We start from the raw sequence: 27,572 nt of genomic DNA, 5'->3' as shown, positions 1-27,572 counted from the left end.
CACACACACACACACACATACACACACACACACACACACACACACACACACACACACACACACACACACACACACATATTATTTCCTGTTCCCAAATAAACCACTTTCATCATCTGATTACATCACTGGATATACAGCATTTTGTGAGGTCCATGGAATCCAGATCTCTGACAGTCATTGACTACAAAATATTTGCATCCAAGTATTAAAAATAATCCTAAATATTTATGATTGTTTGTTGTCCACTTGGAAAATGGAAGGACTATGTAAAAAAAAAAAATAGCTGTAATTCCTAAACAGTTCTTTAAAAAAACAACAACAACAACAAAACAACTCTTGAATTAAAGTTAAAAGTCACACTCCAATCACATCTCGACTACATCATTTCAAATCCATTGTGTGGTGTAAAGAGGCAAAATTACGCAATTATTTTCCAAATACTTGGACTCGACTGTACAGGACTGCTGTAGCATTTAACACATGCACACACTTGTAATGTCAGTGTTCTTTCTTCTTATTGTGTGTGTACAATTACTTATTTGTTTGGTCTTTTTTTTTTGTCACGCGCTGATAGAGCATGCCACAGGTGAAAACGTCCTGATTTCACACATGCGCACTGATGGGGAACTGATGTACTGAAGTTCTTGGGAAAAAGCAGCAACACACTGCTGATGATGCATATAGACACAGATAGTTTTCTTTCTTTTTGATTGAACAAAAGATAATTAGCTGATACAACTTCATAGCGTGCTGTACATGTTCTTAAAACCAAACTTAACAGAAGTATCTCTCACTTCCAACAGCGACATTCAGGTAGGAATCAGTTGTGCATGATCTCTGCTCATTTTTAGAACAAATTCAGCTTTTGTTCAAATCAAAGCCTTTCATTTAATTTACACCATCTACTTTACATCAGAAGTATTCTCCTTCGTCTGAACTGCATGTCTACTGTCAATGTTTTTTTATTATTATTATTTCATTTTAAATTTCACTCTAAAAAACTATTTTGGAGGAGACTAGAAAACGAGTCACCAAAGATTCATGCACGGGGTCATGCATTCATGCACCAAGACGGTGAGTCATTGCACCAACGTATGGTGTTTCCTTCCACGTCTCTACATAATCAGGGTAGGTGGATTGCCTACACAAAAATGCCCCTAGATGTGCATAAGTGTGTGAATGTGAAGAGGTCAAGAGCCTCCGTTGTAGGGTTTCTTTCTTTGATCAATGGTCATCAATGTTGTCATCCTTTATTTTGTAAATTTGGTATACAATCCATGGCACCAGAGCTGGTTGCATTATGATGTATCAATGAATTAGCATTATTCCTACTCAAGGACTGCATTAAGCATTGTGTTGCATTACTACATTTTTTACTATTGGCACCCATCGGTTATTAGACTTCTTTACATAAATCAGAGTTAAAAAGTACATTGGTAGAAAGAATCCCAGACATGTTTCAACTTTAAATGACCCAAGGTTTTATTAATAGCTCGTAGCCATCGGTATACACACGGAAACCACTGTGGCTACACTTTGCTTGGTGGTGTGGTGTGAATAGTCAGAAATGTTAAAGCAGGGAACTAACAAAGCAGTAGAATGTAGGCCTTTTTCACTGATCTGAGACTAGTCTAGTCATTTGCTCTTATTACGTTTCATCTTAGAATAACATAGGAAAGGAAATTCTGGGACCAGAAGAGTGTAAAAAGGCCGCCTTGACTCAAACGCCGACTTGTGTGCTCCCCTGCATTTGTTCCTCTTTGGTATTTATTATGCAATGGTGAACACAGGGAACATGTGAGAAATTAGCTGTGTGAAAACCTGTACTTTCTTTGTAGCATGCATTGTCAGAAAATGATTGAATGAGTTAAACGCTTAGTTTAGCAGCTTCGTCAGTGTTGCTTTTGTGAGGTGGTGCTCTGGTAAAACAAAATAACACTTCACCTCATTATATGGTATACTCACGTACCATCATGCACCATCCCAAACATTTATACATACATTTATACATACACATCCACTTTCAGTATCACGTTTACGACAAAAGTGAATAGACACATTCCTTAAGAATCTTGTTTTAAAGAAACTCTCTGTAATTTAGTCATAATGCTTTCGAAAACCGCCATCACTACTGAGTTAACAGCAAGTTTCCAATCACTACACGTCCTACAGGAGTAGTAAGCAAACCAGACTTGAGCGACATACGTTAAGGAACAAGAAGAGTTCGTTTTCTTCACTACGGCATTTCCTCTTCCTTCACTACCTGCACCTGGTCTCTTTGTATTGTCTGGTCCCAAGTTCACTGTGAAAACGAAACATCAAATCACTGAATAAACTTTCCTTTTCTCATAGCACAGAACATCACCTCCCATTCTATGCATTTGAAACACAAGAATGTCAAAACCATGCACTTCTTTGAAATATGAGATTATAGGTTTAGAAATTCCATCACTCTGTTCTTTCTCGTTTTCATCACAACAGATGCACAACAGGCTTCCTACACGCAAACCCTCACAGACTCTGTGCAGCCATTGTTTGGGTTTGACCAGCTATGAAAGACAAAGAGCCCTTATATTTGGTGGATGTGTTTTATGACTAGCGGCCGCATGGTACAAACAAAACTCCAGCGGTGTAAATGATTTAGATCTAGCAGCCAATTGGTCAATGCCATGTTTAACTTCTGGATGGAAAAGAGAAACTTTCTAGACATGTCAATCTTGACTCTTTCTCTCTGTCGCCTGATTAGACCCAGTAGTGGAGTGCAAGTGCAGGGGAGCACAGTGGATCAGCAGGGGAAACACAGGGATGACAGACTTGATAACATGTTGCAGCTTTACTTCTTCTGTGGGCCAGACACTGCAGGCTTGTCTTCGCGAGTGATAGAAATAAAGCGCTCGGGAGCATCAGAGGCCTTGCGAGGTGCCGTGATGGTCAGGACTCCGTCAGAAGAGATAGATGACGTGATGCTGGCCGGGTCCACTCCAGATGGGACACGGTATTTTCTGAGAAACTCTCGTGAGATAAACCCGTGGTCATCCTGCAAGGTATGAGACACATATTGGAGATCTAGGCCTACTTACTGAAATATGATCTGGTTTGTTATACATTTTGAGAGATTCCACTCTAGATGTAGGCGGTGGGTTGTATTTTGATGTGTGGATTTACCTGGCGATCCTCATGTTTGGCATGAACTTGGATATAATCTCCGCTGATCTTTACTGACAGCTCCTCGGGTGCGAAGTGCTTTATATCCAAATTGATGGTAAAACAGTCTTTTTCCAATTTCATCTAATAAAGAGAACATGGAAGGTATACTCATGAAATTGTATAGTATGAAATGCCAATCGAACTTGCCCATCCAAATGTTCCCCTGATTTACATCAATTTATATACAGATAGAATTGCTTTATAACTTATACAGAAACATTAATGTTACAGAATGCTATAGAAATGTAATGTTTAATATCAGCCCATGATACAATCATGGTACAGTGCAATCACTCGAATTTAAGGTATAATGGGTCTCCGTGTTGGCTGGCTTTTTCCATTTAAAACGTATTAACAGATTTACTTAGATACAATATGTAACAAGATCTAATTAAAGTTGAGTTTAGGATCATTTTAAAAAACACTGTATGTAGCTGACAATAACAATAACACTGTTTATAATAGGCCTTAAACATTAATAGACTCAGTAAGCCTAAATATAAAAATGACGTGGAGGTAATCAGCTGCTTAACTTCAGAGATGTCCTTTCCTTGTCACTTTTTGATTAAAAGCAGGTTCATTTGACTGGCAAAAAAAAAAAAAAAAATCTGTGAAAACCCCATCATTCTTGTGATATGTTGGAAAATATAAGCATTGCAGATTCTGGATAAATGACAGGGAGCTCGGAGTCCACAGAAGAACCCTTCCCAAATAACATTTTTTTTTTATAAGTCCCTGTAGTCAATGAAATAGAGAGAGACAAAGAAATATATGAAATAAAATGAAAACTGGCACTTTTGCTCACCTCTGAGAGCCCACTGTCCACCCAGCTGGGCCAGCGAAAGAAGGAAGGGCGTGGAAAGTATAGTGAAGGGTAGGGTGCCAACACATCACTCTCTGAAATGTGTTCCCCAAAATGTTGGTCGAAGATCCGGGTGGGAAGGAAGGATGTCCAGAAGGAGCGGCGGAACCAAGGATGCTGGATGGCGATGTCCATTTTGTCTCTAAACAGCACAATGCTGCTCAAATACAACCTGGTGCCTGTCCTGCCAGTCTACTTATATACACCACTGGCAATGGGCGCAGAGACGGGCCTAGATCTTTCTGGAACAATGATGTAAACTGTTTGCTTCTCACCCCTCGTTCTGTCCCTCCCACTCTCTTCTGTTAGTTGTCTTGCCCCCCCCTTTCAAACACCTCTCCTGGTATGTATCTAAACTGCTGCTTTTATTTCATTCACAAAGACACCGGATGGATTATTCCACAGGCTTTAAACAGGAGAAACTTTGCCATGTAGGATCGAGAGTACCCAATGGTCTTTTGGTTTCTTGGCACAAATACTGTGAACCCAGCAAGCTTGCTCTGTGCCAGGGAAGATTAGGCTGTCTGTGCCCTGACATGAGGTCTGAGCTCTCTTTGTGACTGTTTGTTTTTGGCAAAGTACTGGGTGCATGGCCTGTCTGTTTGCTCAATGGTGCTGGGATCATTCTGCATGGTCAACCGCCATAGAGTGTCATTTGCTTCCAAAGAAGCATTTACTCGTGCCTGACAGCTGCAGAGGGCTTAATCATTCTGGCACAAGTACCCAGGACAGAGTTAATGCACAATCAGTCACACTCAGTGACTTATTTTAATTAGTATTTTGAATACTATGTAACTTATATATTTGACCAATATAGATGTAATTATCCATATATCATGCCAGTTCCCATGTTCATTAACCCTGGGCACATCTGGTAGCTTTGTGACCCACCTTTTGATTCTTAGCCAGCTTCCTTAACATTGCTGGTTAAGATAACATTCATTTTAATTTCATTGCCCCAATCTAGAGGTGTGCAACTGGCACACTGGCCACAATAAATACTGCAAGAGCAGCTGGGATCGATCAAACTTTCTGCAGGAGTGGGTGGGATTGTCCAGAATTCCATTAGGAGCTGTCAGACTCACAGAAATACAGGTACCATGCTGTACTATCCTTGTCTCTGTAGTGGTACCATCAAGGGTACATTTTTAGCGCCATTGGTATACCGTAAAGTCCCCTCTAAAAGTATTAGAACAGCAACGCTATACATTGAAGACATTTGGGTTTGAAATCAAAACATGAACATGAGACAATAGAACAGAATTTCAGCTTTCATTTACTCATATATACATCTAGATGTGTTAAACCATTTAAAACGTGACACCTTTGGTGGCAACCACACAATTGTTTGTGAGCAAAAGCATAGGAAGTGATAGTCTTAAAGTAAATTAAAGTAAATAACTCTTAATATTTGGTTGCATACTCCTTGCTTGCAATAACTGCATCAAGCCTGTGACCCACTGACATCACTAAACTGTTGCATTTTTCTTTTGCGTTGCTTTACCAGGCTTTTACTGCAGTTTCTTTGAGTTTTTTTTGTTTTGTTTTGTTTTTTTTTTTTGGGGGGGGGGGGGGGTTGGTTCTCTCATCAGTCTCCTCCTTCATGGTGATATACATGCTCAACTGGGTTAAGGAAGCATCCCAGAAGCCAGCATGCAAGCCAAAGCCATGACACTACCTCCACCATGCTTGACTGACTGATGAGCTGATGTTTTGGATCATGAGCAGATACATTCTTTCTCCACACTTTGGACTTTCTATCACTTTGGTAGAGGTTAATCTTGGTTCCAGAACTTTTGTGGATCATCTCTGTATTTCTTTGTGAATTCCAGTCTGACTTTCTGATTCTTACTGCTTATGAATGGTTTGCAACTTGTGGCCTCTATATTTCTGCACTTGAAGTCTTCTTCAAATGGTGGATTATGATACCTTCACCTCTGCACTGTGAAAGTTGTTAGTGATGTCACTAAGTGTTGTTTTGGGGGTTTTGTTTTGTTTTGGCTGACCTGTTCCATGTTAGTACACCTGTGGTTTTCTTTCTTTTTCAGGACATTCCAATTTGTTGTATTGGCTATGCTCAATGCTTGTGCAATAGATTGTCCCTGTTTTCTCAGCTTCAAAATGGCTTGCTTTTCTCTCATAGACAGCTCATTGGTCTTCATGTTGGCAAAACCTAGGGCTCAAACCAAGAGGAGAAATTCAGAGCTATTAATTCTTTCGAAAATCAATATAACAGGACACACCTGGGCAGCAAGAAACACCTATCAGTCACATGTAGAGATGATCTCATATTCATATTTTGATCTCAAACCCAAATGTCTTCAATGTATAGTGAAAACAACAGAATTGACCTGGCTGTTCCAATACTTTCAGAGGGGACTGTATATATTTTACATTATGTGAATGTGGTGTAGATTTAATTACCTTTTAGAGTAGTCTTTGAGGTACAATTATGTTTCTTAAACTATTTTTCAAGGATACATACTAACGGTACCGAGTCTCCGACACACTTCTATGCCAATCTCTCAATATGATGATGACTCAGGTGGTAACCATTTAGGAGAACAAGAGGAACTGTGACTGTTGTTTTGGGTTTGCAGTATCACTTAGCATCTGCCCCCTGTAGGCTTTGCCATACCAGCATGTGTGCAACAACCTATTTCTAGACCCATTTATCACCCTTGTCCAGTCACAAGCTCACAGTCTCTTTGCCCTGCACCCTCTCGGTCCCTTCTCCCTCTTGTCTCACTGTCAGACTTTCTGAATAGCCAGAAACATCTACTCCCTCTTTTTTTTTTTTTTTTTTTAAACAAAGGATACCTGCACTTTTTTTCAGTATGGCTGATCGCACAGTTCCCCATGCATACCCCATGAGTGTTAATTATGAGATGTGCACTCCTGCTCGGATATATGACCAGAACTTTGCAGAAGGTAAGTGGGAAAACCAGCTCTTATACAAACGTAACAACATGTAGTTTTGGGAGTGCATTTGGCTGAAGATTTATTGTGTGTGTGTGTGTGTGTGTGTGTGTGTGTGTGTGTGTGTGTGTGTGTGTGTGTGTGTGTGTATTCAATTAATTCTTTGAAAGATGTTCCTAGAATATCATAGCTTATTCTTCCACACACCACAGTCTATGTGATGACATCTTTAAAAGTTTGTAGAAGCTACTTTTCAGAAGCTAGCTTTCAGAAGACGAACTCAATCAGAGAGTGAGATAAAAAGTGTTAAAACTGGAGTGTTTCTACCACAATAGACAGCATGCTCTAATACAATGTTCTGCCAACTTAAGAAGAACTGAATTCCCCTTGTGAACACAAGTGGATCTGCAGAACATGGGCCAAATTAAATAACAAATGCCTGAGCCGCCATCCACCATGACAGTATATTATACTCAAGTGAAATATAAGGCCTAGGCTATGACCTATATTTAGAGTTCTACACGTGACCACACAAAAATAACTTTCTAACTAGTGCAGGTTGGTTTCTAGGACTGAACATATCACAGTAATTAAATACTCAGATCAAGCCTGTAATATAAAGCCAAAATATAAACGGTGCCAATGGAGCCCATTTCCTGGTCTGAAGCTGGCAACACTTATTGTAAATAGATCTGCTTCCGGTGATGTAAGAGAGGCATGGTTTTCTATTTGGATTGTGCTGTCAGGCAACTAGTATGAGTATGAGAGGTTCATAGATAAGACATACCTTTATTGATATAAGAACTACATTACATGTTTATTAAATCTGTAGATACTATAATGACATCTTGGCACCACATTATTGCAAATACCATAGAACTGAAAGGCATGCCTTTGCAACCAGCAATAAATAAATCTCACTGTATAGTCTTCACTATGCTTTAGCTCACTGTTTGCAACATCAGCTTGTGGGTGAAGAATTTCTTCACTTGGCAAAGCTCCTTGTTTGCCAAGATTAATTTTCACTCCCAACCTTATCCATGCACTACTGAATGTGTGGAATGTGTTACCCAAAGTCAAAGCTAAGAACCAGCAACCATTTGAATCCTGTGTGAGAGACCAGGTTAAAGATGATGAAAAAAAAAAATGACAATGAAAACAATTCATGTCATTTATTCAATTGCAGAATTAAAAATGTGATTTAACACTGTCTTTCAACATGGGTTCCAGAAAGTCTACTAGACTAAATTCTTAGCATTTTAAAAATGAAGATAAACTAAACTGGATTTACGTGACAATTAGGTTAAATGTAATAAATAATGTCTACAGCTACAGTTATCAGATATTGGGCTCACAGAACTAATTGATTCACACAATTATAAAACATGACAAGTTAGTTTGAAGGTACAGCTTCTTAACAATTACTATCTTTCCTGTCATTGTGAATAAATGGGTGTACTGATCCAGAATAGATAATTACTAATTAGCATACATCATAGCTTCAGTGACACTCCATGTAGTGACATTAAGCATGATCTTTTTTTATGCAAACTCATGCAGTTTGGTTTCACTATTCTGCCCGTTTCTATCTTCAGCACTAAGTCCTCAGGATCTGATGGCTCCGGTGCTGTACCATGGATATTACATCCGTCCTCGTATCAACAAACAGCTGGAGAGGGGCTTCTCGCAGGTGGACAGCGAGGACGACTGGTACCGTGTACTACTAGACGTCTGTCAGTTCACGCCGGACGAGCTGAGTGTGCGAACTGTGGACAACCTACTGGAGGTGACTGGGCGCCATGCGCAGAGGATGGACCAACATGGCTTTGTTTCCAGGGAGTTCACACGCACCTACATCCTTCCTATTGGTGTTGACCCACTGCTGCTGCAAGTGTCGATATCTCATGATGGGATTATGTGCATCCAGGCACCAAGGAAGGTCCAAGATCTAGAGTCTAAAATCAATGAGCTCAAGATCAAAGTGGTAAAGAAGGGAAGGAAGAGCTGCTAAAATGGACCGCCAAGTTCAAATCTTTTTTTTTTTTTTTTAAACAGGGTAAAAGTAAAGCAACACCCAGACTGGGTGGGCATGGTTTATACTTGATTTTTTTTAGGTTTCGCATCAATTGAGGCATAGATAACTGAGAAAATGATGGTGGCTGACAATAACTTCTTAGAGTAGGACTTTACTAAATATACTAAATATACTTTTAGATAAGGGGTGAGATTCGCAATTTTCCAATGGTGCAGCATCTGTTAATTTTTGGCCATGCCTTCTGTCTGGCAATTTAAATTTCACCAAGTGTCACTAACAATGGCCTGATTTATCATACAAAGAAATGTATTTATTAAAACAAAAAGTTTATATCCTTACAATTTTTACAAAGTCCTCACTTTCAGCGAAATGTAAAGGGAAAGATTATTCACAACTACCATGTAAAAAGTTCACACTTGTCTGATTAGATGGTGATGGTAGCATTTTCTTCTTCTTCTTCCTTTTATTTATTTATTTTTTAATTAAACCTGCATGACAAGTGTTTCTTGAGTTTGGCATTTTCACTTGCAGAAATGTAGTGCTTTGACTGGCAGAATGTATGTAACATTGTGTGAGTGTTTTAAAAAACAAACAAAAAAAAAACATTTTACAGAAAATGCTACTTAGCAACATTTTTCCAATAAGTGCTTCAATGGAAGTATCTTCCCTTTTATATTTAACCTTAACATGAATCTACAGAAACTCTATAGAAAAGTTGTTATTCGGATTTTCCTGTTTTACCTGTATGCAAACAAGTTTCTCTGAAATTTTGAAAGACACCCGTACTTTCAAGAAACCACAAAAAGGTGAAAGTCACGTTGTATAAATGTCATGAGAACTTTAAGTTGAACTGGATCCTATGGTGAAAAACCTGAACATTTGGGCTAGAGCAGGGGTGTGCAATCTTATCCGGAAAGGGCCGGTGTGGGTGCAGGTTTTCAATCCAACCAAGCAGGAGGCACACCTGATTCCACCTGATTAATCAGTTGATCTTGGCTTCCAATAGATTCAGGTGTGGCTCTTGCTTGGTTGGAATGAAAACCTGCACCCAAACAGGACCTTTCCGGATAAGATTGCCCACCCCTGGGCTAGAGACACCACATGTGGTTCAGTCATTTGCACAGGTTCAACTCTATTATACTATAATTCCATAAGTCTCCATAGCGTCATGACCTCCTGCCAATTTTAGAATTAAATTAAACATAATTCCATCCATACATTTTCTGTACCGCTTATCCTACAAAGGGTTGCGGGGACCCTATCCCATGAACTCGGGGCACAAGGCGAGAGCCACCCTGTACAGAGTGCCAACCCATCACAGTGCACAATCACACACACACACACATACACACCATGGACAATTTCGAGATGCCAATCAGCCTTTGGACTTGGGAAGGATATCAGTGTACCTGAAGCACGGATAGAACATGCAAACTCCACGCACACAGCTCAGAAGCATGAATCGAACCCCCAACCCCGGAGGTGTGAGGCAAACCAGCTAACTAAAATAAACCACACTAAGCCTTGCAGCTCCATGTTCCCGGGGTGCATTCCTAAACTCGACATATTCTCTGGTTGTAGTTTCGCATGTAGGTTTCCTCAAGGTGCTCCTTTTTCCTTCCACCTCCCAAACAACATACAGAATGTGTGCAAGTGCAAGGTACACATATATGATTCATCCATTCCAGGATGAATCCACCACAGCTCTGAACAGCATCAAGTGTTCTGGTTTGTTTTGAAATTCAGTCCCCATTTCCCCATATTTCGATAATCAGGTTGTCAGTCATTTTTATTAGTCTCCTGTTCGTTGTGAAATCTTGCTGCCCATATAACCAAAAAAAGATATCCATCTATAGGCTTGCTGGTTAAACGTTCACTGCAAAGGGAAGGTCAAAGGGACAAACGTGGAATATTCATACTGTAGCGCACCTGCCCAAATTCACGTCCCTCTGAACAAGGAAATGAAGAGGCTAATAAAACGGAGTGGGTTGTTGTTGGACTCTTCAAACATGCGCAGCCATGGGAAACAGATTAACCAATACCTTGGATAAGTAAGTAATCAAACGCTAAATTTACATTATATATGTGTGTGTGTGTGTGTGTGTGTGTGTGTGTGTGTGTGTGTGTATATATATATATATATATATATATATATATATATATATATATATATATATATATATATATATATATATATATAGTTTATATAGTTTTCCCCCATTAGCCTACATGATGGTTGATTTAAGAAAAGACTTATTCTCTAGCTCAAGAATTTCTTCTTCTTTTTGAAAGTGATTTATAGGTTATAAACTAAACCTAGTCTAAATAAAAAAAAGCGCCTGTTAATTCTTGTCTGATGGTATGAGTCGTCTAACTGTAATATTGTAGAACTGAACATTACCTACATCGCCTTAAAGTGTATACTGTCTAGGTATATTGCGTTTTTTTTTTAATCCAATTATTAGGATTTATTAGGCTATTATTTGTATTCATAACCAGTTATTCGCGGATTTGATGAGATTTGAGTGGAAAGAGTGGGGCTTTGGACAAGGAAGTGAAACCTGAACGAGGATATTTAGTTCACTGGAGCCATCAGCAAAACAAACCACGTTTTATAACACTGTCAAGTTAAGCCTTATAATATATATGTATATATATATTATAATAGGCTATGTTTTGGCCGGATATCGTTAAACGTTCTCTAGTAAACCGGAATTAATAAGAAAAGCAGCTTGCAGTGTTGACAGATTGTTCAAAGTCCGCCCTTAAAATCAACAACCTGCACACAAATATAAGATAAAGAGTATATAATATGGGGGAGGGTCTAATCTTGTTCAACATGACGCAGTAAATTAATAAATAAGAATACGAGTGTTTTGATTCATGTTCGCGTGAGTTATTCAGTTTATACTGTAGAGGCTTGATCAGCAATGCATTGGCTAAAACTGTGGAGAGGAAATCAGTGTTACATTAAAGCGAAAATAGGGAAATATTTGGGTTAAAGCTATAACTCGTCGTTTCTTAGACTGTGGTAATAAAAAATGAAAGTCAAATTTCAACAGAAACATTACAATTGAATGTTTTTGTACACACACAGACACGCAGCACTGAAAGTTAAACCCTTTGAAGAAGGCTTTAAGGCTCCGCCCACTCTGAACAATGACGTCATTCATACAGCCCTGAAAAGTCGTTTCCTGCTCTACTGCTGTATATAGCCTACTGCTAGCTACATGTATATTACATTGTGATATAATGTACATTCGGTTTCCTTTATAATCCTTTATAATTCCTTTATAATATACACCAGGTTTACTACAGTAAAGTAAAAAAACAAACAAACAAACTACCGAATTTATATTCAAAATGAATTAAGTAAAGATTATCCATGCGGAAAATAGTAATAATAAATGAATGGGGTGTTTTTTTTTTTGTTTGTTTCTTTTTGCAGTGACAGCATGTCTGGGGGCGTTTTATTCCTCTTATATCACAGCACTAACTTGGTACTGTGTCTGATATGGAAACACTCTTTACCTTTAAGGGTATTCCCAGGTTGATGACGAGTGTGTGTTCAAGTTGCTTGGTTTCAGGATGATGTTTCCAACTGACTCATTTCTCTCAGTGTCTCGGTCAACAGGATAGGGGTCATGCCAAACCACAATGAAATCATTGTCCTATTCAGAGTCCTCTTCAGAATTACGTAACTGAAGTCTATAATGGAGCATAGGTTAATCTATGTTTTGGGGGTTGTCAAGAAAGCCTAAAAATAAAAAAAAGGAATTAGTAACCTTCGATGGAAATTTGTCATATATAACCAAAATGGTGAAGAATGGAAAGAGAACATCTCGATGGCTCTAAACTATTTTTAATCTATGATTGTAACTTTAAATAGAAATGGATGTATAACTGGCCCTCCTTGTTCCTATAGTTCAGAGCAACACTGGTCAATCACAGATGTGTGATTAACACTAGCCATGTGTGACACTGTGTTCTCAGAATCCCAATTTGGATTTGGTAGCAGTTGTGCAATAAGAAGCAGCAAACTTGTGGGTGGATTAGAATTAGAAACAAATACATTAGGAGAAAACAGGATTGGAAAAAAAAAACTCAGCCATAATCTCAATTTGTTAAGAAGACTTTGACTGGATGGAGATTATGTTCTGGTATTCCACTGGATTGAAACTGGATCCCAGAAAGCAAAGCCAGTGTGATTGATATTTTATTCAGATTCCATCCATTTGGTGAGCTCCAGAATGGGAAACGTGGGCTACTATAAAAGTCTTAGCTATGCTTTATTTTTCTATCTTAGGTGGGGTTTAAGTCCAAGGAAGCTGAGTGAAAAGCGATCAAAAAGGAAAGGTAAGAAAACCAGTGATCAATATAGCTTTATTATGAATACACTCAGATACAGAGTGTCGTTTAAATGGTAATGTTTGAAACAAGACAGTTTGAGAGAATTGAAGAAAAATTGTGAGGAAAAAAAAAAGAAAGAACATTGTGTATATGGATACTAAGTCACTAAGGCAACAAGGAAACATCTTTGGGCTGCTAGCTATCTAATCATCATCAGTTAATACTTACTTACCTAAGCTTGGAAGAAGACACAGGAATGCTAGACAAATATGACCTCGAGCTACTAGATTTGTTGATTTGCAGAAAATGTTCAACTTCATATGATTACACAAGTGGATCTTACATTTTAAACCAGCTTACTGCTCACAGCTAGGTAAATATTGGTACATGAACAAGACTACACAGTATAATCACTCAAATAACATTTATCAATGTCTTCTTAGAATGGCTGATGTTTTAGTAATAACACAAAGCTTAGTCCTCCATGGCCTATTGTTTTTGAGATTTCCAATCCCAACATACCCAAAACAATTACGGGCTGATCACCAAGTTCAGGTGTGTAGGGAGCTGGAATGTAACAAAAACATGGTTTAGGACTGGATTGTATCCCTGTGCATTAACTGCCTAGTACAAAGGTTGTGTCTCAAATCCACTATATTCCTACACTCTGTACTTGTTGTAGCCTACTTGGATTTTTGAAGGATATTAACCTCAGCCTAAGATTGGCCACAAGCTTCAGGATCGTCTGTCTATGTACACATACAAACAGTGCTTTTGAACACAAAAACAAATTTGTGAGGGGTTTTTTTTTTTTTTTTGAGCAAGGCAATGTTACTGGACTGAAAAATTCATGGCATTCCATCTTTAAATGTTTCTTAGGAATGTTTATAAAGCAGTTAGTGACAATGGGATACAGGAAAATGTCTGTGTTGAAAATGTTGGTAGCTGTCACATAATGAGCCTTAGGACAGATGCAATTGCAGTTAAGAGCTTTAATGAAGATTATAATATCCAGAGGGCAAGGCAAAAGACATAAAGAAATACAGCCAATGGTCAGGCAATCAAGCTAGAGCAGGTAAGGCAGAAATCAACATCAAAGGCAAAGCAGAATTAAAACCAGAAGAGACAAAACAATAGACCGGCTTGATAACATACTGAAATTATGGCACCTGAACGTATTACTTCATGTAGACTTTGTGCATGAGCAGTCTCTTAAGTAGTGTTTTGTGATTGTCAGTGTGATTGGGAACAGGTGTGTGATTAGTCCTCAGGAGAAAGTGACTTGTCTGTGTGTTCCATTGGGAGTTGTAGTCGTCGGCCATGTTTGCAGTTAGTGGTGCATTCTGGGAAATTGAGTTGCTAGTTTGCCATGACAAATGCAGTGTCATTCATGGCCTGAAATTGCCTCTTATTAAAGTATGGGGTTCTTGGCTGTGTTTATTGAGTTCCGTGAGATGTCTAATAGGGTTGTAACAACTCAGATTAAACACTAACATTTGCAGTACCTCACACTGTTGACACTTGCCAGAACAGACTCATTAGAACAACCACAGATATATATATATATATATATATATATATATATATATATATATATATATATATATATATATATAAATATAAAAAAAAAACCCCAAAGTGTTTGAACTTCCTGTATATTGTAATATTTACATATTTGTTTTAAACTTTCTTATTGGCATCCGTTTTATAGCAGCATTCTTGCTTAGCCCATTGGCCATTTAGGAAAAATTTAAATCATAGTGCTTTCTGATGTTCCTTCCACTTCGACTAAGCACTGTGTGTAGGTCTAATAGTCCATACTTAAGCAGTATTAGTACATCATCCAGGTAACAGTACATAACATTTCATTCAATTTCTCAGTATGAACATGCTACTCACACTAAAAGTAGACAAAGTACACCATTTGAGATGTAGCTAGAAGAAGAAGAAGCCTTTATTTGTCACATATAAATTACAGCACAGTCAAATTCATTTTTTTAGTGCTCTCCCCACATCTGAATCAGCTAATTAGCTAAATAACAAGCCAATGTGGGTGTGTTAGAGCAGGCAAAACACCAAAATGGGCAGGTATGTGGTACTCCAGGAGCAGGGATGGGAACCAGGCTATGTTTAGGTGCAGTAGTGACTCAGAGGTTAAAGCACAGATCCCAACTACCTAACAAGCTAGGTTATATGAAAAAAAAAAAAAACATTTTATTGTACCGTATGTGTGATAAAGCTTTCTTTACTTGATGAATTAACTGTGTTGATAACTCTAAGTAACAATAGTATTTTGTCTTTTTTTTTCATGTCAGCTCCACTTGCAGCTTCACGTCATCAGGTATCTATTTGTTAAAATTACAGTACTGACTCTATTGGGGTATTTACTTACACCAAGCTTTTCTCTAGTACCATATTGTCTTTGCCTTCTTCCTTCTGTTTGGTGAGAATTATAAGCATACTATTGCTTGATCAAAATTGAATCCTCAACTAAACCCACTGCCAGACTTATTGGAGTAGTTGGAATGATTCACTATTTGAAATGACCTGGAGATAATGAAGAACAATCTTAATAACTTGACACACCTTCTATGTTGGTTAGAATGTATTGAATGGTAAACTTTCCATCCCTCAGGCAAACATGGCTTGGATAATGAGCATAAGGCACATTCCTCTTGTTTGCTGCTCTGAGTTAGGAGTCAAAAGTATCTAAATTTCACTTGATTTAATTATTAAACAGGTAGTTGGAAAGAATCAAATTAATACTCATGTTGCCCGTCACTACAAAATAATAGTGCTGACCAGAAATCGGATTTCACGCCTAAACATGTGAATGTGCTTAATTATATGGATAAGGGAAACACTCTAGGTCAGGGCCTTTCCCTAAAGAGTTCACTTAGTTGTTTATTAACAGCAATGTTGCCATGTGAATATTTCCCACTTACGTTAAGCTTTAACTGTCTCTTCTGGATCAGACTATAGATCCCCACATATATGACAGCGTGGCAGCCGAGCCCCAGTATGCCATAGTGAATAAGAAGAAGAAGGCGGATTCTGATGGCTTGCACTATGCAGAAATTCAGGTGCTACAGTCCGAAAGCACAAGCAAGCAGAGGAGTGCGCCACCCACAAACTCAAGCACGGAATATGCAACCATAGACTTTCTGAGAGGCGCTAAACCAAAAGAGTCTGCTGAACCTGCAGATATAGTTATTCCACCTGGAGATCTTCAGAGGCTAATGGTTAAGTCTCAAAAGAAGAGGAGTATTTCCACACATCGGGCTGTCATGGTTTGAATAAATTGTTTGTTTGTTTTTTAAATCATTTGCATTTAGTTTTTTTAATACTTTTTTTTTTTTTTTTTTAAAAAAAAGAAAGATCAAATGTATGCTGTATTTGTTACACATTAATCATAATTAATGATTTTCTAGACCTGGCAGTGCACACTGTATATTCTCGAATGTTGGAAAGAACAAAGAAACGCAAAGACCATTGCAGCATGCTGTTAGTGCTCGATGGTCAGTTGATTTCACGGTAACAGTACTGGCTGTGTACAGATCCTATTTATCATACTATGCTTCCTTTGTATAATCTATTTAGGAAAAAAAAAAAAACCAATATTTGCAGGCACCTATCTGTGTTCCTATCGTCTACATATCTGGATTTGCTCTTGGAAATATGATACACTCATGGACGGCTGGTATAAATGGGCTAGCAGGGCTAAGCCTCCGTTTTTCAAAAATAAAAAGACATCAGTAGGGTTTCAAATTTATGAATGATAAAGTGATATGAAGAAGCAAGGATTGGGCTGATTTCTTTCCAGCCCAGACTGTAGTTTCATGCAGTCCATCAGTCTCACTCGTTTTGGGTGATTACACAGAAGGACACAGGTTTGATCTTCATTTGGGCGGATATTAGCAATTGAGTAAGCACATGTGAAATACAGTCGCAGGCATAATGAACATGAACAAAGTGAAGCATTTACTTTATCATCCTTTTTGCCCAAAATGTATTTGGAAGAGAAACTAAAAGTAGATAGACTAAGTACACATTGTACAATCAGAGTACAAATTATACAATGGTATAATACTACTACTACTACTACTACTAATAATAATAATAATAAAAATAATCTTTTATATTGTCTTAAACGATTGCAGGATAGACAAAATGAACACTTATGACTCGGCATTAAAGATTAATGACTGAACTCCACGACTAAACTCCATCTTATTGGTTTCAGAAACCACAACTATTATATTGCTTATAATATATTACCAATATTCAACTAATACATTTCTGAAGATAATATGTGATAATAGAAGAGAACCTGCTCTTTTGAAATTACTGTGAAGTTTTAATTATGCCCAAGTATTCGAGCTCAGGAGGTTCATTTAAAAATATGTACAAAATACATACATACATTTGGGTTTAAATAGAGTTTTAGAAGAAAGAAAAGAAGTCATGCTGATCTTTTTTTTAATTTAATTTTTTTTAAAGAATTTAAAAAAATTTTTATATCAATTTTAGTCCTTTTTTTGGTACTTCTTGTTGCAAGGAAATTGTGATTGTTGTAAATGTTTATAATTAAAAGGAAAATAAATCTTACTCCTGGTGTTTTCCATGCATTCACACACCCAGTGTAACTCAGATTACAGATGGAAATATATAAACAAACAAATATTAATATTAATGCTTTGTTTTTTTTTTTTTAAAGCGTCATGAAACACTAAACTACATTTTCTGAGATTTTAACAGCGGTTTCTGACAACGCTTCTGACATTGATTCTGGTTCAGGAGTGGCTTGACACTAGGAACGTGACACTGCGACATTTCTGTATTATAAATTCTTTATTCTAATATTTTGAGATACTGGATTTTTGATTTCCGTGAGCTGTAAGTTGTAATCATCAAGATTAAAACAAAAAAAATAAGGCTTGAAATATTTTACTTTATGTGTAATGAATCTAGAATATATGAAAGTTCCACTTTTTGAATTAAATTACAGGAAAAAACTAACTTTTATATATATTTTACAGGGCATTCAGTTATATTTAAAGGGGAGGAAACAGACGGTAGTCAATGTTTTTCATTGGACTTTAACTTTGGCAGCTATAAAAATATTTTTATAAAATTCTTTTTATTTATTATTATTTAAAAAAAAATAAATAAAAATCAGCAAAAGAGTCAGCATGGGCCACTGAGTTAGTTTCTCGGGGTTTCATGACCGTTTAAATATTCTTTACATTTGATTACAGCGCCGCCTTCTGGTGAACAGAAGTAGTTTTATATCCTGCTTTAAAAAAAAAAAAAAAACCCCAAAACATTATGTACATAAACATGAAATTAACAGTATAAAATGATCTTTAAATTTAAATGAAAGTAAAAGTGAGTTTTTGTGAGGGAATTTTAATACGAAAGTAATATATTTATTTGGCGTTTGATGACACATTTGGTGTCCAGCTTGAAGCAGGGAGTCAGTTTGGTATTTTTATTACATGAATTCTTAACAAAGCTGTGAATCAATCGATAAATATAATAACAGGGACAAAAATGAAAGCTTATTAAATATAAAAGTAAACGTTTTTATAGGCTAGTGCTTCCACGGATGTGAAGGTGATGGCGCTTCTTTTCTTTTTTTTTTACACCTCAGTGTGGCGCCTCTATTTGTTTCAGTCAGTGCTTTATCAGAAAGAAAAGCTAAGCTAGATATTTACTTATTAGCTACGTTACATGAAAATTAGCCGAAGTTCATTATACACTTGCAGAAATTCACTCGACTTAAAAAAAAAAAAATCATGCTGAGAAACGGTGTCTCTCTAGGACTGGTGCAGTTTATGGACCAAGAGGAGCGCCATCAACTTGGACTAAATGTAAAAACAAACAAACAAAGCTAGCTGCTAGTCACTAATTGCTAGCTAATACAATTGTTTGGCTGCTGCTGCTGCTGCTGCTGTTGTTGTTGTTGTTGTTGTTGTTGTTATTTTTACTCAGCTAACAATTAGCAGCAGTTTTGAACTGGTAGAGTGTAAAGTGTAAAGTCTAAACTATCCCTGACATTTTAAAAGGAAGGTTTAAAACTAAATTCAAACACTTTCAACCTTTGAGGAAAATGGCTGAAAATGTGAGGGAGACCTGTGAAGCCAGTGTTTAATTTTTTTTTTTTTTTTTTTTTTTTTTTTTTAAATGTCCCTCACAAACACCTCCCAGAATCAGCAACTTCAAACAGGAAAGGGTTGTCTTTCTTTTTTAAAAAAAAAAAAAAAAATTGTTTAAACAATGTGTACAGTTTTATTTATAATACCATTTGTATTTCGGTGTCGTGTTTGTGGCAGGACGTTGACCCAGAGGGTGAAACTCTTTCTGAAGATAAATGAAACGAATAAACACTTGTGTGTGTGAAATTAATCGGATAACCTTACAAAACTCTATTAGCTAGGATAGTGAAGGAAGGTGCTAACGTTTTGCGTCCTGCTTGCACCGTAGACGCCTTTCCAGCGTCTCGCTCGGCATATGCAAGACATTTTAGGAAATGGAGGGATTCGCAAGGAAGTGGTGCGCGAGGGAGAAGGCCCGCTTGTACCGAGAGACGCTTCAGTCAGCGGTAAGTTTCTCTTTAACATCACCTGTATTCTTGGTCACCATAAGGTCTGTCGCATGTATTGTGTTGGAATTGTTAAGTAGGCTGTATTACTGTCCACATCAACAGTCCACTTTTCTGGATTCCTGGAGTATGCAGATCAGCCTTTTGAGTCGACGAGGGGCTCAAAATTTCCCAAAATGATGAAGCTAGGAAAAGGTAAACGTTTTCTGGAATGTAAAAATACTTATACAATGTGAAGAATCAAACATGACTGGGCGTGCTGTTTATAGAAATAATAAACAACCCAACGTTAAACGCAACGAACTGTTAATACACTCCGAAATGTATTATTTTCCTATAATGGCACGTCCCGGTGTTTTATTCTTCTTACACCACAGCAATTTATAACTCACATGTTAGTTCCTCTATGTGCTTGCGTTGTAGCAGCTATAAACAGTCATTCCCGTATCAACCATATCAACAGTCGATTTATGTTGGGTGTCTACTATGCAGCTCCCTTTGATTTAACCGTTACTATAGGAACGATAACGTATTGCAGTGAGAGTGCACTAATATAAGCCTGTGATTTGCCTCGATTAGCCGGAACTACTGTCCGAGCTGCTGTCATAGAAAATTAGTCCAGACTTTCTGACTAATCACTTGTGATAAAGGATCACACAGTCCTGTCGCTGATTATTTTCCCAATCACAGCATGCGGCGTCACGTTTTATGTTTTGTCACTTAGACGTGACCCTGTGGGGCCTCGATATCAGCCTCAGGACCATGAGGAGAGGAGAGTTCTCTCGTTTTCTCCTGCAGCCCAGGTATGCCTATGGAGAGCTGGGTTGCCCTCCGATCATCCCACCAGGGGCCACGGTGCTGTACGAGGTGCAGGTCTTCGACTATCTTGATTCCGCCAAAGTGGACGAGTTCTTTGCGCTTTCACTGGTGAGTTTTGTACAGTACGTTTTTGCCCTTTTATGCTGTGAAATCGCAACAAGATTTTTGAATTTCCCCTGTTGGGGATCAAAAAGGTAGATCTTATCTTATGTTTAGATTCATTGGATAAACTCCTGAAGGCTAAGATGAGCCTCTTAAAGGTGCGGTCAGTGATTTGAAAGTCAAAACACTCTTTGTTATATTTGGTAAATTTACCATCACATTCACATTCTTTCACCTGTCAATAAAGTATCAGCTCAGAGGAAAAATTCCTGTGTCTGAAAAAAAAAGAAGAAAATGTGGACCACCAGCATCCAAGCAGTCAGGACAAAAATGAGTCTGTACTTGCCTGTGAATCAAAGCTTCCACCTTGCACCCGCATTCAGTGTTCCAGCCAGGGCATTGTATGTTAAGTGTGAAAGCAGAAAGCTTGGGCTGTTATTTGTTCTATTATTTCGTCCGTCAAAATCACTTACAACACCTTTTAATAAATCTTTTAACCAAAAAAATAAAATAAATCTAGCACTTTCTTAAACCCTCCAAAAATGCTTGTACTGCCATTACAATGCTCTACATCCTTTCGACATCTTTAAGAATTATATTTTGATGTACCAAAAACATGCCCATTTGATGTGATGCTGAGTAAAAGTGCTGTTTGTCCAAATCTGTTTCACAGGAAGAGCAGAATTTGGTTCCTCTCTCTAAGCTGCTGAGCGTAGTCGAAACAGAGCGAAGCTTCGGAAACCACTGTTTCAACAAGAGCTACTACGAAGACGCCAAAGACAGATACAAGCAGGTGGGCTCAGGAAATCGGGGCTTGTTTTACCATAACTAATTGCAGAACCCGGTGCGTGCGTGCATGCGTGAAGGAGGACTCAGGAAGGAGGCAGGTGAACTGTCCTTCAGAGCTTCAGGCTCTGTTTGTTTTTGTTTTTGTCACACTTTTCATTCACTCAAAACAAGACCGAACCAAATTTGGTCTATTGTATAGTGAAAGAAGGGAGCGGGGGCAAAATACAGTTTCATGTATCAACTTATGCTAATTAAAAACATTCTTCTTTTAAAAAAAAAATTATTATTATTTTACTGCAAGGAGACCCATGGCTTAGTGGTTAGTACGTTTGCCTCGTGCCTCCTGGGGTTGGTGGTTCAAATCCCGCCTCCGCCCTGTGTGCGCATAGTTGAATGCCCCCTTTTGCTATTAAAAATGGATGGATTTTACTGCAAGCAAAGCAAACAATTAAGGAAAAATTAATTAATGTAGAAGTTGGTATTTTTCTTTAACTTTTTAGCAGTATGTAGAGATTAAACAGTAATTCTTGTAAAAACAAATGTGCATATTCAACAGCATATCTGAAACGAGGTCAGGTTTCAGAACAGACCATCTGCTTGTTGTCTTTGTCGCTGTAGGCCATGATGTTGCTAAGGAACCGCGAGCCAGTGGATGAAGAGGAGAGGAAACGTGTGGAGGAGGCGAGCCTACCCTTCCTGCTCAATCTCTCCTTGACCTATCTCCGCCTGGAGAAACCTCGCAAAGCCCTGCAGTTCGGCCAGAGCGCTCTGGAAATCAGCCCCCGTAACACCAAAGCGCTGTTCCGCTGTGGTCAGGTCAGCGACTCGCCTGCACCTCTTCCCCTTCGAATTACTGCTTAATGAGTCAGGTCATTTGGTTAGCTGGTTTGTTTTTTGTCAGTCAGAGCCACTAAGAATGTTTTGAGACGTCGTATACTTACACTACCAATCACAAGTTTGGACACGCAAGATATTTATTTCTTTTCTTCTTTTTTTTCGTTGTCTTAAAATGTAAAATACCTTGACATGTAAATTTAATTCATTTCTGAATCAGAATTCATTTTAAAAAGCAGTTTTTGTTGTTCAAAATAGTCAAAATGAAGAAACCCCTTCTATGAGCAGGTGTGTGTGTGTGCGTGTACGTAAAAGTGCTAAAATTGAATCTCTGACTATTTCTCAGAAGCTTCATCGAACAACATAACATATATCATGTCAGTCAGTATAATTTTATATGATCAATAATTAGTCATGAATAGTTTAAGATTCGTTAATACCGATATGATTTTCTATTCCTCAAACAGAAAAACAAACCCACTATAAAGTCACGCAACAGTATGAGTACAAATGACATAAATAACATGGCCTCGTGATGCATCTCACAAAGAGAAGGGAATTTTGTTGCAGTTGAGAGATTTCTGATCTTTTATTATTTTTATTTATTTATTTATTTATTTTTAGATGTTTTACGTTGCCAAGGAGACATCGCTGTGTCAATCATTATGCGATGTGACACGCCCACACAGTTCTGACCGGGCGCTTTTAGTTATAATTAAGTCGTAGCTATGGATATGATTCTCGAATCTGCTCTTGGTAAATGCTTATTTGATGATATGATTAGAATGATGGAGATTTTTAAAAAAAAATTTTTAAACATTCAAAACAATGAAAGGGCTTTACTTCTCTTCACTAGGCATGCTTTGAGATGAACGACTACGAGAAGGCACAAGATTACCTCACCATGGCTCAGGCCAGGAAGCCGTTTGACACCGACATCAACAACTTGTTAAGAAAGCTGGCGCAGTGAGTCGAACTATGCCACATTTTGCTGTTTAGGTTGATTAACGTTGAGAGGACGTCTAAAGCTTTTCTTGCATGCTTGCAGCCGTTACAATGAAGAGCTGGACAAGGAAAAACACATGTGCTCCAAAATGTTTTCTGCTCTCAAATTCGAGAAGTGATCAGTAAGTAGGTGCGTTTTACTAAATAACCACGTTATTAAATAACCCGACACAAGGGGGCAGTGTGAGAGCAAATGTACATTAAATCCTGAATCAGGTAGGTTTATTTATTTAAATTTTTTTTAACAGGATATGTGAATGTCTGTTGCAATCATTTTTACTCACACTTCTATTTTTGTGTTTCCAAGCCGGTGGGACTCGGAGGTGCAATTGAACTTCTCACCACGTGAAAGTGTTATGGAAAGTTTCCAATCCGTTATAGATTTATACACAACTGAACAACTATTAATTTAGTTCATTTCTTCGTTATTGTTCCAAAGTTGGAAAGTTCCAAAGTTACTTTTTTTCGTTATTGTTCCAAAGTTACCTATTGATTCAGCAATTTGAATTATTAAAACATTGAAATATTAATTTTTTTTTCTGTCAATTTTTTTTCCGTTATTGTGACTACCTTCTGTTTTCCATTCTGCTTTTCTGGCAGGCCTCGTGCCCCGTTTACATGCCGTTTGACAGCGAGTAATCGCTGAGAGTAAAAATATACACAGACACACACACACACACACACACACACACACACACACGCACACGGCTCTGGGCGTTCACTGGTACAGTGCATTATCACATCATAGAGTCAATTATCATCGCTGTTTTAGGGGCTATAAACCATTAGTAATTGCTTCAAGCTGAGCCACTGCTTGCTCAGTGCACTTCAGAGTTATGAATGGTTCTCGAGAGAAAAGATGGTCTTGAGTAAAAATTTGTCCATGTGGTAAATACATTATGTAGCCAAAAATTCGCGAACACCCGACCATAACACTCATATATTTGTTGAACATCCCATTCCAGATTTAGTGCCCTTTTGTTGTTATAATAACCTCAACTCTTCTGGGAAGGCTTTCCGCTAAATATTGGGGCGTGGCTGTGGGGATTTGTGTTTATTCAGCCACAAGAGCATTAGCACTGATGTTGGGTGAGGAGGTCTGGGGTGCAGTCGGTGTTCCAGTTCATCCCAAAGGTGTTCAGTGGGGTTGAGATCAGGGCTCTGTGAAGGACATTCGAGTTGCTTTACTCTAACCTTGGCAAACAATGTTGTCATGGAGCTCCCATGGTAGCATGCGCATCGTCATTGTCACGCTGGACAATACAGGTTTCGGCCTCTTAGTTCTAGCGAAAGGAAATTGTAATGCTACAGCATAGAAAGACATCCTAAACAATTGTGTGCTTCAAACTTTGTGGCAACAGTTTGGAGAAGAACCACATATGGGCGTGTTTTCTACGACCACAGCTCTGATGGTAGTGCAGATGGCAAGGCAAATCACAGGTTTATATTAATACGCTCGTTGTACTTTTCCATTTCTGTAGTAACAGCTAATTCGTAGGGATTTATATGCAGTGTGTTATGTAACATTTTGGTCGATATGGTGATGTTTTCTGTAAGGAGATGCTTATTAGACGTTTACTGAAGGGGTCTCCAGTGTCCATACTTTGTAACAGTCAGTAAGTTTCCGCCCCATGGGAAAGTTTTCAAATGAAAGATTTCAAATTTTTACATTTACAAATTGAAGTACTCAACGCTGTGTTTGTTCAGCCAGCTAAGCAGAAGCACCATAGCGCTCCGAGCGTTCTGCGTGCAAATCTGAAGCTGATACCATCTTAAAATGGAGACACGAGATAGCGTTGGACCTGGACGTCTCTGCTAGTCCTAGCATGCCACCTAAACAGAGAAAAGGTTTGTGTGTCTCCAATCTGATGAACATTCAGAGGAAGGTTTGATCTGATAAGCTGGTGCTGCATGTCCTCTCTACACACACGAACGGATTTAGGATGGCCACCCATCGGTATAGACACTATCGTTCTCTGAATACGAGACACCAGTTTAGACTGGACTGAACCTGGCAAGGAAGCACAAATTTTCCACCGTGAGTTTTCTCTATACTTCATACATATACATAATGTCTGTAAACTCAACAAGATCCAGAGATGTAGAGGCCATATAAGTGGCGCAGACTGCAGCGTGCCACGTGCTGGCGAGTTCCTTTGGTGCGAATGCAGATGGGGAAGAGAGAAGAGGAAATAAAAATCATAGCTCTTAAATCTGTTCGGTGTGGCAGTTAATATGATTCATGCACCAATAACTTCAGCAAACGCTGCTTTCCATTTACTCCCTCATCTCCGGCCTGGCAGATCAATGCCCTATTCATATCATCGCCACTGACAGCAGGAGCCTGGCCTTTTCTTTCCCTTTAGCGTTATGAAAGACATTTCTCTCACTTCCTCTCTCTTAAGGTTGGTTTTCTTTCAGCTTTATATACTGTAGGAAAGGTGTGTTTTGATTTCTCTCTCTCTCTCTCTCTCTCTCTCTCTCTCTTTCATTTCTTACCTCTGATTAAACACTCCCCAGTCTAGGGTAACACTGGGCTAAATTTAGGAATAGCCATCCCTCAATGGACATTTTTTTTCCCCCCTTGCAGAGGGATTGTCTCTCATCTCTTCTTGTAGAATGGCAGTATCTCAGGCACACTCTGATTTTATTTGGATGAAGAGAGAAATGTGTGAGGAACTCACAAAAAGGGCTTTGCCTAAAGTTTTGTATAGTAAAAAAGATTATTTCGAGGAATTTTAGGGAACATTTGGGAGTGCTGACGGTTTAATGGGATATGCAGAGGCACCTAGTAGGGCACAGTGCTTCTTTGTTAATGGTGCCTAGAAGTCCTAGCTCTGGGCTTGTTTATCCTGGCCAGTGGGATGCTCCATGATGCATTAAAAACCCAGGGTACATTACGGAGGAATAGGTGAATGAGTAGTAGGTTGTATTTGATTTACATTGAAAGTTCTCATTTACTAAAAAGTGCAATCGAGTTCAAAACCTTAAGTATATGTTGGTGGACGAGACAACTTCATGCTAAGAGCATAAATGATAAATTGCATATTCTACCCTGTGCTTTCACTGACCAAAGAGCCCACAGCTCTGCCCACTAGTTTTTCTATTGATGGTGATGTTCTACTTGCAGGTATATTTAGTTCACAGTTAAATAGCAATGTATAGCATATAATATAATAAATATCAGTCGTATATACAGTAAAGTAATAAACTTTTTAGGTCTAGGTATAACTTTAGCTGTAAGTTTAAGGAGCATTATATATACTAAAAACACCTATAATCAGAATCAATATTTTCTTGAAATGGTAAGTATTTTATTCCTTTGTCGATGATATCCATCATCTTTTAAGGGCTTATCTAACATTCTTCATGTGATCTAATACAGCGTTCGAAAAAAATCTGAAAGGGAAATGATGGTGCGAGTACTGAAATTCAACCCTAGTTTATTGATCCCGAAAGAAAAACGTGTTTTTAAAAAAAACTTATTTCATTCACAGTCTCCGCAAGTATGGCGCCATAAAAACAGTCCCTCTAAAAATGGCCGCTCTGACAAAGAGCCAATTACCCAGGAATGTTCTAACCAGCCAGTGGAGACCATCGCATGGACACGTCTCTCAGCAAAATACTCATTTTACTCAAAGTGAAGCTAAATCTGACACTGGAGACTCCTTCCATAAATGTTAAATAAACGTTTCCTCACAGAAAACTTACATTTCTCTCTCTCTCTCTCTTTTTTTTTTTTGTTAAATAACATGGTTTTAATTTGTTTATTGTTAAAGTTTTGATGATATGGAGTTCACCTGAATGAACTGCGACTATAGAAATGATAATGTATTAGAATAAGCTCATTAATATAAACCTCTGATTTGAATTGCAGCCAGAATTCCTATCAAAGCCGCTATTATTGAAAATCATTCAACACATAAGCAATAAAATATGACCTAAGCAGTAAAAAGTCCCAAATGTAACCACATTATAATGTTCTACGCTGGAACGTTTCAGCTTTCGGTTGCTCTTAAAAAGCAAGTGGACTTGAGATATACAAG

At 38.2% G+C, this 27,572-nt stretch overlaps 4 protein-coding genes across 6 annotated transcripts; 3 read left to right on the top strand and 1 right to left on the bottom strand.

Moving 5' to 3' along the window:
* Positions 1-1,466: 1,466 nt before the first annotated feature.
* On the bottom strand, positions 1,467-4,844 carry cryabb (crystallin, alpha B, b). Its single transcript, XM_053618156.1, has 3 exons — positions 4,013-4,844; positions 3,166-3,288; positions 1,467-3,037 (listed from the first exon to the last, which is right to left on the bottom strand). Exons 1-3 carry the CDS (start codon positions 4,202-4,204, stop codon positions 2,834-2,836), a joined length of 519 nt encoding a protein of 172 aa, XP_053474131.1. The 5' UTR covers positions 4,205-4,844; the 3' UTR covers positions 1,467-2,833.
* A 1,620-nt stretch (positions 4,845-6,464) lies between these two features.
* Positions 6,465-9,772, top strand: hspb2 (heat shock protein, alpha-crystallin-related, b2). The gene is made up of 2 exons (XM_053618220.1): positions 6,465-7,000; positions 8,584-9,772. The coding sequence occupies exons 1-2, from the start codon at positions 6,907-6,909 to the stop codon at positions 8,997-8,999; spliced, it is 510 nt and encodes a 169-aa protein (XP_053474195.1). The 5' UTR covers positions 6,465-6,906; the 3' UTR covers positions 9,000-9,772.
* A 1,117-nt stretch (positions 9,773-10,889) lies between these two features.
* Positions 10,890-18,683, top strand: zgc:193711 (uncharacterized protein LOC569781 homolog). The gene is made up of 4 exons (XM_053618185.1): positions 10,890-11,074; positions 13,330-13,379; positions 15,689-15,714; positions 16,349-18,683. Exons 1-4 carry the CDS (start codon positions 11,043-11,045, stop codon positions 16,667-16,669), a joined length of 429 nt encoding a protein of 142 aa, XP_053474160.1. The 5' UTR covers positions 10,890-11,042; the 3' UTR covers positions 16,670-18,683.
* Positions 18,684-18,697: 14 nt separating this feature from the next.
* Positions 18,698-25,212, top strand: fkbp6 (FKBP prolyl isomerase 6). 3 transcript variants are annotated; one of them, XR_008385037.1, is made up of 9 exons: positions 18,698-19,246; positions 19,860-19,977; positions 20,083-20,172; positions 20,702-20,904; positions 21,572-21,691; positions 22,306-22,503; positions 23,378-23,487; positions 23,570-23,742; positions 23,834-25,212. XR_008385037.1 is itself a non-coding variant. In XM_053618184.1 (9 exons), exons 1-8 carry the CDS (start codon positions 19,172-19,174, stop codon positions 23,643-23,645), a joined length of 990 nt encoding a protein of 329 aa, XP_053474159.1. In that variant the 5' UTR covers positions 18,698-19,171; the 3' UTR covers positions 23,646-23,648; positions 23,834-25,212. The 3 variants fall into 3 exon arrangements, 2 of the variants coding, with proteins under 2 accessions (XP_053474159.1, XP_053474158.1); XM_053618184.1 differs by having other exon boundaries at positions 23,570-23,648; XM_053618183.1 differs by having other exon boundaries at positions 23,570-23,656.
* Positions 25,213-27,572: the final 2,360 nt, after the last annotated feature.

The sequence above is a fragment of the Ictalurus furcatus genome, chromosome 28, assembly GCF_023375685.1.
Source record: "Ictalurus furcatus strain D&B chromosome 28, Billie_1.0, whole genome shotgun sequence".
Classification (NCBI taxonomy): Eukaryota; Metazoa; Chordata; class Actinopteri; order Siluriformes; family Ictaluridae; genus Ictalurus; species Ictalurus furcatus.
Note: the sequence above shows the minus strand (reverse complement) of the source record. Positions and strands in the feature narration are given on the sequence as shown.

Excerpts from the sequence above, each read along its gene's own strand:
- cryabb (XM_053618156.1), bottom strand. The coding sequence starts at position 4,204 with ATGGACATCGCCATCCAGCATCCTTGGTTCCGCCGCTCCTTCTGGACA. Across the intron at positions 3,289-4,012 it reads TGGACAGTGGGCTCTCAGAG|ATGAAATTGGAAAAAGACTG; the intron begins GTGAGCAAAAGT and ends TCTCTTTATTAG. Across the intron at positions 3,038-3,165 it reads CCAAACATGAGGATCGCCAG|GATGACCACGGGTTTATCTC; the intron begins GTAAATCCACAC and ends CATACCTTGCAG.
- hspb2 (XM_053618220.1), top strand. The coding sequence starts at position 6,907 with ATGGCTGATCGCACAGTTCCCCATGCATACCCCATGAGTGTTAATTAT. Across the intron at positions 7,001-8,583 it reads TGACCAGAACTTTGCAGAAG|CACTAAGTCCTCAGGATCTG; the intron begins GTAAGTGGGAAA and ends TTCTATCTTCAG.
- zgc:193711 (XM_053618185.1), top strand. The coding sequence starts at position 11,043 with ATGGGAAACAGATTAACCAATACCTTGGATAA. Across the intron at positions 11,075-13,329 it reads TTAACCAATACCTTGGATAA|GTGGGGTTTAAGTCCAAGGA; the intron begins GTAAGTAATCAA and ends TTTCTATCTTAG. Across the intron at positions 15,715-16,348 it reads TTGCAGCTTCACGTCATCAG|ACTATAGATCCCCACATATA; the intron begins GTATCTATTTGT and ends CTTCTGGATCAG.
- fkbp6 (XM_053618184.1), top strand. The coding sequence starts at position 19,172 with ATGCTGAGAAACGGTGTCTCTCTAGGACTGGTGCAGTTTATGGACCAA. Across the intron at positions 20,905-21,571 it reads AGTTCTTTGCGCTTTCACTG|GAAGAGCAGAATTTGGTTCC; the intron begins GTGAGTTTTGTA and ends TCTGTTTCACAG. Across the intron at positions 23,488-23,569 it reads TTGTTAAGAAAGCTGGCGCA|CCGTTACAATGAAGAGCTGG; the intron begins GTGAGTCGAACT and ends GCATGCTTGCAG.